We start from the raw sequence: 19,535 nt of genomic DNA on the forward strand, positions 1-19,535 counted from the left end.
TGCCGCTTTGCGTTTGTTTTCGTACCAGTAACGCCTACATGTGTTAGCGCCGATGGGACGAACTGAAATGCCATCCCACACTCGCGGGTATGCAGTGCCAATTTCGTTGGAGGAATGCCCTCCAAAGACGTTTCGTCCCCATCGTACGTGTCTATGATATTTCCGGACAAGTATGGCACACAGTCTGTACTTCATGAAGAAAGATTTGGACGGTAAAAAGATTACAAATATGAATCTAAGGAAAACTACAATGAAACTTGGAATTACAGGAGAATCGACGTTTGAGTATAGAAGTTTATGTGGTGTGCTTTCTTTCTTGATCAGCCTCCTTTCGGATGTGGAAACGCTGACAACACGAGTCTTGTAGACAACAATTTTTATACTGCTTTACAGCCACCGATCGCATTGACAGCCTTTGACGCTCCGAACCTTTTTTTATTTAATTACGCCGCCCAAACTATATTTCCACCTGGTTTCGTTGTGCCACCTCTTGTTGGTATAATAAGTGTTATGTCAAGTTACGGTCATGTCAAAGTACCTGTGTGCCGAAAATCAGCACCTCGCACAACAGGTTACTACACAACAGCTGACTGCAAAAGCCTTTCACGGCCGAACCATGTGTTGACCGACAACTTTGTTTTCTCGGCTTTGGAACCACCTTTCGTAAAGTTGTTTTATTTCTAAGTACAGTGCACTAGTCCCTTCCTACCCGTAAAGTCTCCACCTCCCACGACGAGTGGTGATCTCTTGACAGCCCTTTCATGGTCAAAACCGGCTCCCATTGAGTTACGCCGCCCGAACCAAATTTCTACCTGGTTTTCCTATGCCACCTACTTTTGGTATGATAAGTGCCGTGTCATTTTACTGTCAAGTCCAAGCACTTGTGTGCCCAAATCTGCACTTCGCACAGCCCGGTTACAACACAACTTTTTTTCGGTCCCGGTATTGGATATTCCGTACAGCTTTATTTCTTTACTCGTTAGAAACATAAAGTGCCGTTCACACTCTTGCCGCCGAGTAAGACAGAAAGAGACCAGACCGGTTTTTAAGCCTTTTGCGACTTCTTAGGACCAGCTCCGCTGTAGCGCATCCGGTCCAAAGAGATTGCAAGAGGCTTAAAAACGGGTCTGGTCTCTCTCAGTCTTACTCGGTCGCAAGAGTGTGAACGGTGCTTAACTTTCACACCTGACGAGCGAAATAAATTTTCCACTGAGAGCAATTATGGTGGCGGCCGTCTTGCTTTTCAGAAAATTGCTCCAACTCCTTTCTTCGCCGCAACTAGAGAAATTACCCCTAATAACGACTCAAACTCAATATATAAGAAGTGGAGAACAGTTAAATGCCCTTCTTAGGTCTGCTCCAGCACTCATGCAATGTCACCCTCAACGCATCGGCTCAAAAAGCAAAAGTTCCGTCCGTGCACGCTTCCGCCGCCATAGCTTGGCATGCAAAAAGGCGCCGCAGGCTGCCGAACGCGCCTCACTGTCGAAAGCCAGCTCCTCCGCTAGCGGCGCTACGCGCGTTTTTCAAAGCGCCCCCTATAGTTCCCGCACGGAGTGTATATAACTTGAAACTATGTAATAGTCGAGCTTGACGGTTTTTCTATAAAAAAATTATTTATGAAACACGTTGTGTTAAAAAAGACTAATAAGAGGACGGTAGTGTACTGTTCAAAATTGCCTTAGTCTTGAAGGCTATCTTTGCCATAAAACTATAGCGACAAATAAACAGCAAAGTTATGCAAGCAATTTTTTCCACAGGTAACTTCAGCAAAACTCGTTTACAGCTCCTTTTCACAGCTTCACAATCCTACCGCCAGACGCCACAAAAGTTATGAGGTCCCGGCTAGGCAGCCGTGTCTTGCAACTTTAGACTTAAGCCACCATAGGATTGAAAAGTCAAAGTAAGTACCGCAGTTTATTTGTGACACCACAAAATATTCCTAATGCCCAACGGAAAGAACGTGAAAGCTGTGAAGTAGGCTGTAAAAAGTTTCACACTTCTGTGCAAAACTCCTTCGTGCAATATGCTGCACAGTGCTGAAGCAAAGCCTTCACAGTGCTCAAGCCCTGCACTGCTGCAGAGAAAGAGCAAAGATGGGTGAGGGAGCTCTTCCTTTCACCCGTTGTAGACGGCAAGAGTGACAAGGACAAGTTCCTTAATCTGGCCCTACCATTACCTCATTCTCCTATTATCGAGCACGGAAAAAAAAATATGCCTTCACATCTTACTTTACACAAAAAGCTGGATGTGGTATGACAGAAAGATTGAACAAACCTTGTTGTTGGGATAGGTGCCATCCTTGTCTGCTGCCTGAACCTGGGTGACTTTCGTGCCAGGCGGCAAGCCTTCCAGAACAGTCTCCTGTTCCCGCTCGATGAACAGCGGGATTTCGTCGTTCACGTCCTCCAGGACAATGTACACCGTCGCCTCCGAGGCCAGCTGTTGGATTCCGTTGTTCTGGGGAACGGCAAGCAAATCCCGACTCAGCCCGACCCAGAGGTTTAAACTGCCTTGAGCGCGCGACTTATGAGAAAATGCATGCATCAGTTTCGACTGCAAGGGTAAGGATTGCAGAAGGCGCAGGACTGTTGCAATCTATGTTTAATACATCATGATTCCCTCCTGTCACCAAACGCACCGGGAAGGAGGGGCTTTAGAACTATTTTGAAAGCGCTGTTGTGGCTACTTGGCACATCAATCTGAAATATAATTTTGATATTCGTAATCCTGGAAACCAAATTAAAAAAAATCCAAATTTTTTTTTTTTTTTTTTTTTTTTTTTTAAATACAGAATTTCTTTAGTTTCCCTTTCAAAATATAGAATGCTTAAAAAGAAAAGAGTAACTGGTAGCCTATTTGCAATCTGCCTGCATCCAGTAACAGATGGTCACTGAATTGTCTGAACAATATGTTAACTTAAGGTGAGCATGGGATTTCGGTAGGATTCTGTGTTTTCAGATAAAACTGAATAAACCCAAAAACCTATGGCGGTAAAAGTTTAGCCAATGCAGATTTATTTGAAAAACCCAAATACGATATTTTCTGGCATATAAGTCGCAGTTTTTTCTAAACATTTTTCTTGGTGTGTCTTATAAAATACACGGTGCGCCGCAATTTTTATATGTGCCGCGCGTCATCTTTTGTGGAGCACCGCAACGTGACAGCAACCACGTAGCCATAGGAGGTGTTGCCCCTTCAAAGAGGCACGGCTGTCGCCACGTTTTTCTACACTTTTCATAACCGACTCGGAAAACGAGAAATTTTTATGGTTTCCCCAGAGCGGCTCAATCTGGATAGGCAAGATAGTGAGAATAAAACTTCTACAGCATGTGATCGAAGTTGCCTAATTCAGCTAAGGTTCCGTACTCTTTTGCTTCAGTCCAGTAACACTGAAAGGTAAGTGGGCTGGTATACATGCATTGCAGAAATTTTTCTCGCGTCTTTCTTAGTTTCCGTTTGATGAGCAGTTTTTATCTCTCATGCTACAGTCGTGTTGCTACATGTAAAACGAAGGACTGCGGCTAGCCCATCTTCTGGCGGTACCCAAAGAAGTGTGTCAAAATTTATCTATCTGCCAGTGCGTTGATGCTCGTGTCGTCTCTGTGGCTTGGCCTAGACTAAGCCTAGTGGTGCAAAGCTTGTTTACGAGTTTCTTCCATGTTAAACTTTTGTTCGCTCCGCATGTGTACACTCGACTAAAGCCGACTACCATCTCGTTTTGCGCGTTTTACGTCCTATTGCTGCGAAACACTCGATTGCCCCCGCCAGACAGCGCCGTGCTATGGGCATTTCTTGAGAGTCAAAACAGAAAAGTTGCGCATCGAATGTATGTGGAATCTGGCCGATCATGCGAAAACTCAGATTTCGCGATACCAATGCGCATAAAACAAAAAAAAACTCGTCGCGTGAACCGTGCAAAGAGGTGCGACTTATACACCAACTTTTCCACGTAAACGGCTCAATATACAGAAGTGTGACTTATACAAAGCAGTAGAAATCCCAATGAAAGCAAAAAGAAAAACATGAATCATTAGGATATTTTTAGTTTGGTTAGAACACCAGATTAGCAGTTCTGAGGAAGGACCACATCAGATTCCATTCGAATTTCAGATGACTGACAAAAGAAGGAACTTATTGCGTCAACATCCATTCAAGACAAAAAGTCCAAGTGTTTCTGGGTCACAACAGAACCAAATCTACACAAGGGATAGTGCTAGCCACTGTTCCTGTTAGTTTAGACCACACTACTGTAGAACTTCGTTAATATGTTCTCGGTACATGAACACCTGTTATGTTAAACCCCCGACAAATTAAATGTCGCATTTCTGAAAATTTTGAATTGCACGCAAAACTTTCTATTAAAATTAATGAAACAAAAGAAAAAAAAATGTGCTATAAATCTCAAGAAAAATTATACAAACACATGGAACACTACTAGATTGGGCAAACTGTAAGGAGTCCATTGCAGTTATTGGGTTTTGTGAATTGCATAGTGCCACGCTCGGTGGATGTGTGCCACATCGACGCATGAAGGATTCGTGCACGAAGCCCAAGAAATGTGTGCACCAATGAAAAAGGTTGGTAATATGACAACTATCAATCAAATTTAATGAGTCCTTCCAAAAGCAGTTTCTCTCTACCTGGCCCACCAGGTCTACTGACATGAGGAGTCAATGTAAGCTTTCTCACATTTCAGCAAAAACTTCCTTGGCTATGAGTTCTCTCCTCTTCAATGTTGCCAGATCATTGCAACACCTAGATCTAAACAGCCACGCCTAAAAACTACTGAAACAAGGAATTATATGAAGCTGAGAGCAAACCCAGCTCAGATTCTAACCAACCTCACAAACAAAAACGGAACCCACCTCCACACGGACGGTCAGGTTGTACTGCTGGATGCGTTCATAGTCCAGCGGGTAGTTCACCACCAGCTCGGCCACGGTATTGCCGTCTTCCATCTTCTGGTTGAGGTAGAAGGTGTCCTTCTTGTTGGTCTGCTCCGTGCTACCCTTCATCAAGGTGTAGAACACGTCCGTATTCTCGGGGATCCCGGACCTACATAGAATACCAAAAAAAGAGAAATTAAATAGGAGATTTAATCCAGTCCAGATCGTCCAGTCTAAAAGTGGCTATAAACAGGTAGAAGGAAGCTTCAAGTTTTCCGTCGCTTTAGAATTAGGTGGACATGCTGTATGGAACCCCTAGAGCCAAGGTTGATCTGGCACTCAAAACCAGAGGTGCGCACAAACTTTCCCAGCCCGCGACCAACACGGTCGTACGGGCTCCATCCCATTTCATTCTCCCTCTGCATTCCCTCATCCCTCGTCAAGGGACTGGATTCTCGGCTCCTGTGAATAGAACAGAGGGCGGCATACCTGGCCTTGATAGCGATGACCCGGCTGCCCACTTCCAGGTTCTCCCTGATGAAGATGGGGCCGTACACAGGCTGGTCCCAGATGGGGGGGTTGTTGGCACGGTCCACCACATCAATCATCACTTCCACTGTTGCCTGGTGCTGGGGCACGCCCTTGTCAAGTGCTATGGCCCGCAGCTGGTACTGGTCCCTCTGAAACCGCAAGAGACTCTGCTCCAGTCCGAGCAGCGAACAAAACAGCGCAGAGCCTTTCCATCCGCCGAGCCGTAAAAGCAGTGTAGGCTCGGCTGTCACTATTTTAACCGCAACAGCACCAAATACCATTCTTAGGCCGTACGCTTTTTGGTGACTCCAACTTGTTCTGTGTAGTATTTAGGGTTTTCTAAGATTTCTTGAGCCTGATTGCACGTAAAATAAGTCCAGAAAACACACAAATTTTTGCGGCGGCGCTTAACATTGCATGACCGTGAAGAAAAAAAATGCTGACAAATTGTACATGTGCAAGCAATATGACGTCCCATAACAACCAACATAAACATAATGGTGATCGGAATGTGCTTTTCATGAAGACACGAAGGAACTATTTTAACCTCTTAAAACCTAATTCTTGGGTATTTCTGATGCTCAATTCCATAATTGTTGTCTTAAAAATCTAAATTTTTGTCTTCAAAATAAAATTTTTTAGCCGCAAACGAAATGGGAGCAAAATTTAAAAAAAACAGTGCTATCGTCTAAAATGGTTGAGTGTGAACGGGGGAAAGCAGACGATGCTCGTCCTGAACGGTTTGGGAGTGGCTCCACATTGACGAACAAGGCTCGTTCAAAAGGGTTATGGGGTTAATGATAAAAATTAGAATGGTGATGGAAAACTAGCACAACCCACAAGTCAGGATGCCAGTGAGGTATGAAGCGTCCCGCCACCTACCGGCTAGCACCTTAGCTGCCAGCTGGTAGATAACGACGAGATAAAAGTGCTGTTCTTCTATGTAGCACTCTGGTCTAGAGTCGTGTCTGGTTCTTTCTCTCCCAACCTAACAGCCAGGTCCTTGGTTTTTAGGCAAATATAATTTTCATGCCAGCATCCTTTTGCTGGTTGAAAGGGTTTGAAAATAAATGAAAGGGCACTTGAAGAGCAACTCAGCTTAGTTCTTAAAAAAAAACATAATGGGAGATTTTACACTCAGTGCTAATTAATGGCTCTACATCGCAAATATCCCCAAGAATTAAATATTTTTCAAGCAGTCTTGCTGTAGACATTGCGGGGATTGATGTCCAGCTGCGCAATGTTCTGGCTCACTGTTCATTTCATTCAGTGTGCGACCCTCAATTGGCACGCATCAGAGAGCTCATGCATGCTCTAAAAAATAGGCGATTTTTTTTTTTTTTTTTTTTTTTTTTTTTATTATGCCTAGCAGCACACATTGGCAGTGCTGGCATTTGCAAAATGATTGATTACAGAAATGGTGAAGCAGATCCAGTGCTCCCCAAAGCTGAATAGGTCGGAAGAGACAAGCTACTCACGTCGAGAGCCTTCTGCAAGCTGATCCAGCCAGAGTCAGGGTTGATGGAGAAGTAAGCCAAATTTCCGGGATCGTAGGGCGCAGTCAGGTTGTAGACGATGGCGCCGTTGTTGTCTGCATCCTCGTCGGAGGCAGACACACGCAGGATGTGGATGCCCACTTGAGTGTCCTGTTTCACATTTTCCCGATACTCCTGGCGGTCGAAGAGCGGAGGGTTGTCGTTGATGTCCGTTATTTCTACCTTGAATGAGCAAACCCCCTCTAGCGGAGGACTGCCCCTGTCTGTTGCCTTCACTGTGACGCTCACAAAGCGTCCGTCGTCGCCCTCACGGTCAAACACCTGCGACAAAAAGATGCACGTGAGAGAAAATCCTCCCGAGGTAAGTGATGCCCATTCAACCTTTAGCCGAGTTATAATTCACAAGTGCCTATTCTCCCATGAACCTAGCAGCTAGACAAATGCACCCTATAACTTTTTTTTTTAATATCCAGTTATAAGTAATGGTTGATACCAAAAGCACCAACTTCGTAAAATGGTCACCGCATAGTGACCCAGCAGTTGCGGCGTTTCTGAAAAAATAGAAGTGGTAGCCACCTTGTTGGTTCTGATTTCCCCAGTCAGTTCATCCACACTGAACTTCGTTCCCTTCTGGTTCGGCTGCTGGACGATGGAATACCGTACTTGGCCGTTGTGGCCCTTGTCCAAATCCTTCGCCTTCACCTGAGGGGCAAGTCAAGAGAGAAATGGGAGATTGTTCATACTTACCAGTCTTTGCAAACTCATGAGTTAGCCATTAGAAAGATATCCCAAATTACTTTACTATATGTACTAAAAATTGCCCTCTCCAAGCGGGCAAGATGCTCCCAAATCTACAGTGCAAGAAAACATAGCAGCCGTTTATGCTGCATGACTAAAATGATTGCTAAGACCCCATAAAACTACATAGAGCAGAGCCCTGTTGTAATGAAGTCATTGGAAATTAGAAGTGTTTATGTTACAACACCCAGATTTTGCTGTCATGTGTCCACAAAAAGGTATGTAGAAAAGGGCATGAAGAAAATTGCAGTACACAGATACATGACAACGTGTTTTGTATGCAAAGATAATAGCCGCACTTCCACTATTCTTTGGGGCGTTTAAAAGGGGGCATGCTCGAGAGGAAACCACAACATTAATTTGTGTGAAATCCCCCTTGTTTAAAAAAATTAATAAAAAATTGGGGATCACGAAAATGCTATGTTTAAAGGGCAGACAAATATTTCTTGCAACTTGTATGACTATAGTGATATACCATGTAACAGAACCTTGACAGTTGCATTCTACACACCCAAGAGCATAAGCATGCCAAGTTTGGTTGGGATAGGACTATATGAAGTACAAAAATTCATGCGCACAAACTTTGGAGATCACTCAAAACAACAAAAGGGGAAAAACAGATTTCAGTGTTATCATGGATGTGCACTAGTAAAAGAGCAGTCTAGTTGACATGAAATTTAACCACTATGCATGACAGGGCTTTGCAAGACGGCACAGAAGTTTAGGATTGTCCAGCGCCATATCTAGCTCCTTCACAGTCCATGCAACCACAGCCTTGACGTTCACGGCAAAACTGTCCCGGAAGCTGCCATTTCCGGTCTCTCCACACGGCTCCCAACTGACATTGTCGGCCGCAGAGGCACTCCTCAAAGGATAGGTCGACGAAAGCACGGACGCAGGGTACGCATCGTTCTGGCAGCACAGCTCCAGAAAAGATGCCAGTCCCTTTCGCTTAACGGCCGATTCCTGGATGGCGAGTTCGCACTTTCCACAAGTCGAGCATGCCGCGCCACTGACGACAGCTTTCATTGCGCCGACCTCGAAGATCACAGTCCTTGCACACACCCCCCATCTCCAGCTCTCTCTCCGTTTTCTAACATCCTGATCTTCTTTTCCGATACACTAACGAACTCGTCAGCGCAGCCAATGAAACTCTAGCGATCTGACTCGGAAGCATCGCCCCGACCAAGGTTAGGGTTAGCTGCTGCATATTAACTTTTCTTCTTTGAAGCTTTCCGCTTGCCCTTTTGGCAACTTCCTTTGAACTTGTGCGTCGTCCGAAACTTCTGACCTCAAAAGTCTCGTTTTCAGTCAACGTCCATCGCAAAGAAAACAGAATGATAGAACAATTCGTTCGTTCTGGTATCAGGAGCAGTGCAACGCTAAAACATCAAGCAAGCTTCACCGTGCAGCACGTTGCTCTCGGCCAATGGTGGGGCCACAATCGCATCACATGACTTAAAAGGCCAGTGGCGACGCGCGTTTGTAGGCTTGCAGCGGGAAAAAACATTTCTTATTATTTGCAACCAGAATACGAAACAATTGACGACAGCTTCAGAGTGAAAACGGCTAGATCTACGCGCTGAAATAAATGTGATGGCGGGCGACGTCGCAATCCAAAGAACTGCTAGCTCGAAAATAGCTCAGATTTGTGCTGTTTTCCATCGCGAGAAAGGCTGCAAACTTATATCTGACTAATTTCAAGATGAAATCCAGTCTTCGTTTTTTTTATAAGCAAAAGACGAAGGTTCAAAGATAATAGAACACTAAAAAATGCAAAATCACTTTTTTTCCAAAAAATGGCCGTTTTTCGAGTCGCATCTTTCATTAAATGAAGAACTCATGACGAAAGGAAAAGGAAATTCGGTGTATAACCCAGAGGATGAGTGGTGCTAGCGCGAGATATATTTGAGGTGTGCTGTAGTAATATGTCTTGGACTACAGCTGCAAAGTAAAACAACACTGGCATTCTCACAACTAGAAACAGAGCAAATTTTTCTTTAATCCCAGGTTGACAGATTTAAGTTTTTCAACTTGCTGTGCCAAGAAACTCAACAAACCTCAAGCTTTCCATAATCTTATTTGTTCACGGGTTCAGCGAATTTCAAGCTTTCCAATCTTCTTGTCAAGATTTTCTAAACTTCAATCTGCTGATCCCGCAAATTTCAAAATTGGGCAATCTCGAGCCACGTTGACTGTTTGAAGACTTCAAATATTACCGCAATTATTCGAAAATAGGTCTATGTTTTTATGAACAGACCTGTGTGTCTACTTTCCTGCAGAAACCACGAAGGCCAGTCGTTAAGACGTACGAAAGGAGCCGAAGAGTGGCGAAGCAGAGATAACATTTGGAATAAAAGAAAAGGTGCATCTTTCGCTCACAATGTGAGAAGAAACAAAAGCGACGGCTGTAGCACAGTCGCGCCATGCGGGTGGGATGGTGCCGTCATGTAACTGAGGACGGAGGTGCGACGTGGTTAATTCTCATGACCTTCGAGGTTGGCGTTGTGGATGCTACTGACGACTGCCACCAGTGATCCATGAAGTAAGTGCGCAAGCGTGGTGTAAGCTTAGAAAACCACCCAACATTACGCGTAGCAACTGGAAGCTGCCAAAGTAGGATTTCACATAACGCAAGTAACGTTCGAAAACGAGTCTTTCAACCAGACGACTAGGATGATTCTCTCTTGGTTGCGCAACTCTTGGCAGGACGCCAGGGCTGCCCTCTTCCCTCGCTTCACCCCGCACGGAGGACGACAAGTTTAGTTTTGACTTCCCTCTTCTCTCGGCAAGAGGGGAGAGAAGAAGGGCTTGTTTCATTCTTGGCGCGCGGCGACGACAAGGGACGAGGACTCTCTGCAAAGCGTCGCCCAGAAAGCTATAGCTTTAAAAAAAGCGATCCACACAGATCTCATTTCTGCATTGAGACGTTATTGGTACCTCGTAATTCTCCAGGCCTCTTCAATGAATCGCAATGATTGATGCTTCTTGAGTGTTGCAGAGAAATACACATGCAGGCATCGCACATAAAGAGGTCGACCTATTTTCGAATAAACACGGAACATTGACAGTCTGAACTGGTGCCCAACCAAACGAGTGCAAACTCATTTTTCTATCTCTGTGGGTTATGGGCCACATGACCTGTGGTCCATCAGAATGAGAAAGAGAGAGAGAAAGTAAATTAAGATTGTGGACAGTGGAGCAGACTTAAAGACGCGGCACGTCGCTCGACCAGGAACACATACCTTGATGACCGAGGTGCCACTCTGGGCCCCTTCCTCCACCTTGGGGGTGTACGTGTGACACTCGTCGAAGACCGGCTTGTTGTCATTCACATCCGTGATGAAGACCACCACAAGGGCTGTACTCGTGTGGGGCGTCAATGCCCCGTTGCGACAGCATGCCCCATCGTCCCGTGCGGTCACATTCAGCTCGTACTTATCCTTGTCTAGGTGGATCGGCCCGTTGATTAGCCGGATCACACCTGCGAGCAGAGGAGCAAAGGTATGAGTCCACACCCAAATGGCTTGCTGCATCCTCACTCCAATCTAGTTTGTAAATTGCTCTTGAGCTATTTAACAGAGTGGTGTGCATTGCAACGGCAGTCGACAAAACAGGGAATTGCAAGCCTTCCTCTAGCTAACCCACAGGTAACAATTCGTAAAATGAGGCAATATTGGCTGCTAAATAAGGGCTGGCTACCCCTCGATTCCTAACCAGTCACCACGACTGAAAATTAATTAACTTCAAATGTTTTTATATCAACTAAACTCAAAACAAGAAGCCTACATTGCTCACCAAAAGAGGATGTGTTCACCCCTATTACACTTTAAATTGCCTGCGACCTTCCAAGGAATTTCAAAACCAGTTTAGAAAATGATTCAGGCAAATGAAGGTCAGATTTCTAGTTCATATCTGACAGTTCCGAAAAATTTTTACACCATTAATTGGTTCAGACCATGCAGATAGAGGGAAACTGAAAAACTTGCAAAAATAAACTGCATTAAAAATGAGCTTTTTTTTTTTTTTTTTTTTCATTTTTAATTATTTTACTAAAATTGGGCAGAAGTAAATGTAAACCACTTCTATTTTCGAAGAACATCCAGTTATTGGCGCAGGGCATGCAGCGAGCCTCTTTGGCACCCATTACCTGTCATGGGCATTGTGACTTCATTGTTGGCATCTCTGAGGCAGCTGAGAGGCGAGTAGGGTCATCTGATACAGCCAATGACGACACGTTTACTAGTTATCGTTTCTACACTCCTCCTCTTCTGCGCTCAGCACACAGTAATAGGCTACACGGAAACTTTGATTGGCATACTACCCTACAATACGGCGCATCCACCCATTCCACATTAAGCACCCATATCCAAATTTCTAAGATATGAAAAAATGTGCACAGTACATTTATATGTAAAATCGATGATCAAACAAGCGCTCATCCCCCATTTTTCGCAATTATCTCTAAATTTTGAGTGGGCGCTTGCCCGGTATTTTACGGTAATCAAATTGAAAGGAAACTTGAAACATTATTTCTACAGTTATAAAGGCTTACATCCAAACTTTCACAGTTTTCTTAATTCAAAAGCTTTTTCAGCTTCCCTTTAAATAGAACCCTGTTTATACGCTCCAAGGTTGATAGATTTTCGTGGTTGTTTAAACTTTCATAGAATTGATGCACTTAATTTATTGTACGCTGCATTGCACTTTTCATGCGAGCGAGCATGACCACTGAGTCTGTCATGCTCGCAAGAATGCAGCCCTTACCACTGAATGGATGAATTTGACTTCACTTTTGAATCAGAAGCCAGCTTTCCGCCACCCTGAGCCATTCAATAGAAGGCAGTGGCATTGACGAAAGTTGGTCTGTAAGTCACTGCTGCGGAACAGTTGCTTCCCCCATTTCACCTATAAGCCCACCCAGATTGTTACAAATCCTTACAATTTTCCTGGATTATACTTTTTTTCTTCTGCGGTCTGCTGAAAACAGTGTCAACCACAGATAGAGACAAGTCATGAATTCAACAGCCTTTGCCGTTCAGAGATTCAGATCACTCTGCTAGCCAATCGCTTTCACTTGTTTCCTTGACGTCGCTGATGCCACAACATTACAAACTTTTTCAATAAGGCAACAAATGATGCCGAAAGACAGACTTCTCCCAGCAATTTTTCCACTCTTTACCTATACAGGTGTGTCGCCAAGGTCTTGCCAGTATTCACTCAGTTCACAATAGTTTCTGCAAAACAGTGCGAGGCTCAAGTCGGGGATTGTGTCGCCGCTGAAGTGTCCAATGTGTGCGCTTGCAGAGAAGACATAAACCTAAATTTCAATTTTAAATTTTTTTTTTTTTTTTTTTTTTTTTTTTTTTCAGTTATGAAGTTTTCTGTTTTAGAAACCCTTCCACTGAATTTGATAACCATATGCCAAATAGCTACGCTGATATAAAATATTTTCAACACATTGTGAGGCAGGAACAAAGTAAAGGAGTTCATTGTTTGAATGCATTTTTCTTAGTTCCACTTTTCGCTGCAAATTTCATACGAAGGAATCTTTTGTTCAAAGGTAAAATTATTCTGATACCACAATCAAGATGTTTCTGAACTGAATTTACTGGGGAATCGAGCTATCTACTTTTTTTTGTTTTAAATTAGTCCTCATAAAAAAACACAATGTTTTCAAAAATTGACACGGGATAGATATGCACCTCGTATTTTGAGGTAATAACTCTTCCTGAAATATTTACATTTGAGGTAAAAAAAACCAGATAGCCTGAAGTCCCACATCCCCACTTTATATTCTAGCAGTCAAAATGGTGCTTAATAGCTTAATTTGCATATCACAGATTTCTTAACGAAAAGTGACACATCTTATGCAGGTATGTAAAGTTGTGCTAGAGAGCTGAAAGTTTCCACAGTAAACCTACATCTGACGTTATATCTCCACTGCAAATTTTATTCGGATCACTTGAGTAGTTCAGAAGCTAAATCTCTAGCCAGTGTTCCCCCTTAACAGCCACAAAAGCTCTTTGACTTGTCTTATCTACTTATTTTCCCTTTGTTTTCTGTTAGCCCCCATCTCAAGTTAGTGTCAAAATCGTGGCATTATCAGCTTTTCTTCAGTGGTTTTTATGAGACCATTTGAAAATGATGTCATAACCACAGAAGTGCTATGCTGCATGAGATGTCCTCAAGTGACACTGCAACTGCAAAGACAAGGTGTTTCACCAAACTCCACCTGCTTCTCAGAGAATTAACGAATGAAGGCTGCCTAAAGAATAAATTCAAAGGATCATTTATTCATCCGTGAAACGTGGAGGCTTTGCCAAATATCGACGCAATCAGTCGCATGGTAAACCAGGTAAGCAATGACTGCATCATTCAACCGTGCACATCCGACGATGAATGAAGCGTCATGTCCCGCCATCACTTGTGTCTCGTTGAGGCGGAAAATCTTACAGCCTTCTCTGTGTTGTGCGATGTCAAGCAGGTAAGCACCCCTTTCCGACCATGCTACGACATTTTCCTGCTGGATTAGCAGTGAGTTTCACTCCCTCCGCTGTAGAGCGACGCCAACATGCGGAGCCAACCATGCACTATTTACTAGATAGTCGAGGGCCCCAAAAAGGGGCTTATAACGCTTGTAAGCGAAGTTTTTCCTGAATTCTTGAGTTGGCACCGATCATAGGTTTTACTGTAGTGTCTTCAAGCTCACCTAACTATAGGTGCCCACGTAAAAGCGCACTCGGAAGGAATTATCGAGGCCCATGCAGCACTCACCAGTTCTTTCTTCGATCTGGAACATGCCCGAGGTAGTCCCACTGTTGACAAAGCCAAAGAGGATGTTGTCACCATCTTTGTCGCTGGCCACCACCGTCGTGACCAGCGTTGAGGGGCCCGCATTCTCGTCCACGTTGGGTGTATACACGTCCTGGCTGAACTTGGGCGCCTCGTCGTTCTTGTTCTCTGTGTAGATGCGCACCGTGGCGGTGCCAGTCAGCGGGGGCTCCCCGCGATCCGTGGCCCGCACTGTCAGTACGTAGGTGTTGTTCACGTCCGCATCCAGCCGCTTGTTGGAGTACACTACTCCCCGGCTGTCGATTGTGAAGTCCTCCTTGTCCAACGAGTACACCAGCTCCGCGTTGCGACCAGTGTCCATGTCGGTCGCTGACACTGCAAGTGCCACAAAAACCACAAAAAAGTGCTAAACTGTCCAGGAACCACCCGAAATAAAAGTGGACTCTGCTGTGTTCACCGTGAGAGCGATGTACATGAATATGCATTCATACCTATATGGTCCTTGGCTAATCACCATAATAGTACAAATAATAAATCTAAAAGTAGAGGAAGGAGTTTGAAGTACATACGAGTCCTTGTCACTCACTACAGATGTCAAAAGCTACCAGGTTTGCAACACTTCTCGATCTCGTTGTCACAAGAATCTTCTCCAGTATGTTCGCGCTAGGCAGTTTCGACGTCCATATCGTATTTACTGACCTCTCTGCCCTCATTCCGCCGACAGCCTACTGAATGTCGCAAAGATTTTGCACAGGTGTAATCAGCGCCATAGATTGACAGCCCAGCCCCCCCACACACACAAACACACACAATAAGAAAAATACGCCTTTCCTACATCCAGCTTTAGTCAGCAATCCCGCCCTTACTCAAATTATGCCACAATGTTTTTTATTTAAAAAAATTAACAACACAATTTAGATTTCTTGTAGCCCCTCCAGAATGTCAAGCGTGAACAGCATATAGAGAAAACTAGGTACAGGCACTGTATACAGAGAGATCATACACACAACATTCACTCCTGTATCATAATGTGACAAGGAATCTTGGTTAGACTCACCTTGCAAAATAGATGTTCCAACTGCAATATCTTCATCCACATTGTGGGCCTGATAGTCTGGCAGTTCAAATCGAGGAGCGTTGTCATTCACATCGGTGACCTTGATAGTCAGCTGGAACGAGATGAGAAGGCAAATTAGCAACTCAATAAAATGCTCAAAGCACTCTCCCCCAGACGTCAAGCAAAGGGCAGCAAAAAGAACCTAGAAAGCAAAGCCCCAAGTAGGTACTTCAAGCACTAATGAAGTCCTTACTGAAACCTATGATGCACAGATTGATGATGATGAATTGATGAATTACCTTGGTAATTCAATAATGTTTCATTTGAAATCCCGGCTAACAGAATTTTCATGGTCCCATAATTTCTCACAGAAATATGACCAGATATTGTTAGCAGCCAGTGCAAACCTACCAAGTTGATTTGGCAAATTGATATTTCTGGTTCACAATGCAAATGCTAGACGGCGCAAGCCAGCACCCAGTTATGCCAACAAAAACTAACTTGGCGAGCCACCATTGTTCCATTTCTTCTTTGCTGATCCACACAAGCTTAGCAAAGTTCTTTCGTTTCCTTGATGCGCACGTAGCAGTTTGCAATGATACAGTTTTTGTTGCAGCCTAGCAACCACCAAAGCCATAGTCTCAAACACAGTTCTGCTACAAGAGAAGAAGACCTAGCTGAATGATAAACCATGGCATTTTCCAGATGCTGGCCAATACAACCTAGAATACAAGGCCCGTGCGCTATGTCACTGTCAGTAGATCCCCGACCGGTCCCAAGTGGCAAGCACACTCAAGTTCGACGCGAGTTTGCGGCAAACCGGCAGATGAGCGTATCCTGATGTCACCGCATGCCAGTATTGCACTCGTTGCATCGCCACAAGTGCGAGCTAGGTGGCTCTGAATGAATGCACTAGTAATAATGTGAAGAGGAGGGGAGGTGCAGACCTAGTCTTTTAGGCGATACTGGTCTGGCAGCAATCACTCCACTGACTACGTTAACATAGAAGAAAATTAGCTACGTGGACACTGAAGTTAGACCCAGAGAGGCGGCAAGATGGTGCGACGACCGAGGATGATAGCGATGAGCCCACCCCGGCTCTTTCTCTCCAAGAGATGTTGCCTGCATCTTCGTTGCATGTTCAAAGAGGAATTCTGAGGTGTTTACATGGTTCACTTTATCAAGAATGTGACTATGGATGCATAAACTATAGAATGCAGCAAGCCCACATTCAGGATTACTCTCTGTAATTGTGTCACGTTTGCAATGAAATGTTTTTGGCCCGCATGTCCAAGTGTTCCACTTCATTTTTACAATTTCCTTTCCTTTTTAATTTCGATAACCCCAAGCCCGACAGACTTCAAATTAGCAAGTTTCCACAGCATGTCATCCATGTTGGTATCGCACCATGCATTGTTGTACGAGTTGGTGTCTTAGACCGCTTCTACACATACTACATATGCAGAAGTGCTGTGCCATCATTGGAAGCGAAGCGATAAAAACCTCACCTTTTCAGTCAATCCTATGTGGCTAAAATTTCCCCATAAACGACCACATTCCAAGGTTTTCTTTTTTTGTGCTGTACTGCACTGAGGTTTTCTAAATATCATACCTTATTTACTCACAGAATGAACGCACTTTTCCGAAAAATCGATGCAAAGTTGGGGGGGGGGGGGGGGGGGGGGGGGGGGGGGGCGTTCATTAGGCGAAGTAAAATTTTTGTGTCCGTATTTACTCGCATAAGCATAATGAACGGACCTTTTATCCTGAAAAATCGAAGTAACTTGTTATCTCTTCGCGCGGGGCGCGCCCGACCCCGGTAACCAAACTGCGCTGTGCAAAAAAAAAAAGAAAAAAAAGCTCCTCTTTGTTTCTGTTTTTTCTTAATACCGTGATGACTTTTTTTTTTTTTTTTGCCGCTTTTTGCAAGCTGTTTTGTTCGCTTAGAGCGCTTCTCTTTCTTACCTCCTTGCGCGCGGCGGCGCGCGAACCCAAAGTCCATACTGCCCTGTGAAAAAAATAAATAAAAAAAAAAAAGCTCCTCTCTGTGTTTCTTTTTTTCCTTGCTTCTGTTCAATCTTAGCGAATTTTTTTTATAACGCCTTTTGCAAGGCGTTTTGTTCGCCACGCTAGCCATGCATTCGCGACTTCGCTGCACCTGGATAGAAAAGTGCGTTAATTTGGCGCGCGAAGGGGGAGGGGGTCAAAATTTTGACGTCCGAGATGGGGGGTGCGTTTATTACGCAAGTGAAAAAAAAAGTAGAAATTTTGAGAGACGACTTGGGGTGCGTTCATTACGCGAGTGCGTTCATTGTGTGAGTAAATACGGTAGGTGATTAAAACAGTTATTTACCTTAGAGTTCTCCTAAATTTGTTTTATGAAGGAGATACAGCTGCAGAGCAATTTTTCGGACTTCACAGGGACCAAAAACATCCGAATAAAAGAGCAGTCCGAAAAATCAGCACAATAAAAATACTTGCCTTTATTACGCCTAAGCGGGCTTAAAAAAAAACGTAAATAGTGCTTAGCTTCAGGTTACGCCTGCGCGCCTTGTTTTAGGTTATACCTTCGTTTGCATTCGGCAACTTTTTATTAGCTTGAGAATCACTGCCGTCTTTTCTAGAGTCATGGTAGACTACTTTCTGCGCTTCTCGGCGACACATCGCGGCGGCGGAAGAACAAATGGGGCAATGACGTCCAAGCTAGCGTGGTCTGAAAACATGATTCACAGAGATGAGATCGAGATGAGAGGGGCAAGTTTACGACTGCAATGGCGAAAGAGCAAAGCAAAATGGTATTAATAATGATAATGACGCGCAGCTATAAAAAAAAAAGCCGTAGAGTGACCTAGCAGTAGGACTTAAGTAGCGCTGGCAAACCAAGCCAATCCATGTGCGGCCAACATAGAATCCGAAATGGCCCCTTCTTGATGGTGTTTCCCGCTGATCTTTCGCGACGAATTTGTCCAAAAAATCTAACTTTCAGACATCAAGCTGTCCGAAACATTGGTCATGAATATGCACCTTTCCTATCGGGTACATCATGGATCCTCCAATAGATCCGAAACATCAAGCAATTTCGAACGCCGAATTATCGGCGTCCGAAAAATCGGGTCAGCGACTGTACACTGGTAAGCAAGCTTTTCAACAACAGATGAAGCAAGTGTGGGTGGCATTAAAACACTGATCTACTCAGCGCCATTCCATCTCACCAAACCTGTCGTCATTCTATTGTACGGCATAACTTGAGCATGTACCGACAGCATCTTAAAAGCACTTGCTGCACCTACCATAACCGGATTTACTTCGTGCACATACTTTACAGAGCTGGAAAAGGGAAAAAAGTTAAATTGTGACCGAAGAAAGAAACGACAAATTGTGACCAATCCGGGAATTACCTGGAGACTCACTTTACACAACGGTTGGGGCAGGCACGTAGACAGGATTTTGTTTCGGGGGGGGGGGGGGCCATGACAAAATGCTGTATGAGGGGGAGAGGAGGCCCCAGCAAAATGGAAGATTTCGGGGGTGAGGGGGCCCAGGCCCCATGCCTTCCCCCCCTGGCAACATGCCTGGGTTGGGGCAATTAAGGCAATTCAAATGAGGAACTCCCGACGATACTGAGGGAAACCACTGTGTTCCTAGGAAAGCAATGCTTCTTTTATGCAGTTCTGGGTTTTTTCCGCTTGTTTCACTCTGTGTCTCTCCAGTTTCATAGTGTGTGTTTACTGTGCCTGTATGAAGAAAAGTAATAAGCAGATGCTTTCAGAGGAAGCCCCATGTTTCCCCGACTGCAGGAAAGGAAGCAGCAGTACCTCAACAGAGGTAGAGAATCCCCCGGAGTCCTCTGTGGCAGTGACAATGAGAGAGTATGACTTGGGTTGTCGCAGGTCCTCGTAGTCCAGCTCCTTAGCCAGCTTGACCACTCCACTTGTGGGTCCGATGTTGAAGGTGCCAGCTCCCTTGCCC

General features: G+C 44.5%; 1 protein-coding gene across 1 annotated transcript in view; it reads right to left on the minus strand.

The window, feature by feature from the left end:
• The window catches only part of LOC121833766 (neural-cadherin-like), a gene marked incomplete at both ends in the record, with an annotated part of 180,637 nt that extends 161,102 nt beyond the window's left edge, over positions 1-19,535 (minus strand). The window contains 9 exon segments of the mRNA XM_042287368.1: positions 2,278-2,460; positions 4,869-5,058; positions 5,379-5,569; positions 6,899-7,237; positions 7,493-7,618; positions 10,960-11,198; positions 14,492-14,884; positions 15,567-15,678; positions 19,382-19,535. Of these exon segments, the coding sequence (XP_042143302.1) occupies positions 2,278-2,460; positions 4,869-5,058; positions 5,379-5,569; positions 6,899-7,237; positions 7,493-7,618; positions 10,960-11,198; positions 14,492-14,884; positions 15,567-15,678; positions 19,382-19,535 (1,927 nt within the window).

This window comes from Ixodes scapularis, unplaced genomic scaffold (assembly GCF_016920785.2).
Source record: "Ixodes scapularis isolate PalLabHiFi unplaced genomic scaffold, ASM1692078v2 PGA_scaffold9__187_contigs__length_104089568, whole genome shotgun sequence".
NCBI classification, from domain to species: Eukaryota; Metazoa; Arthropoda; class Arachnida; order Ixodida; family Ixodidae; genus Ixodes; species Ixodes scapularis.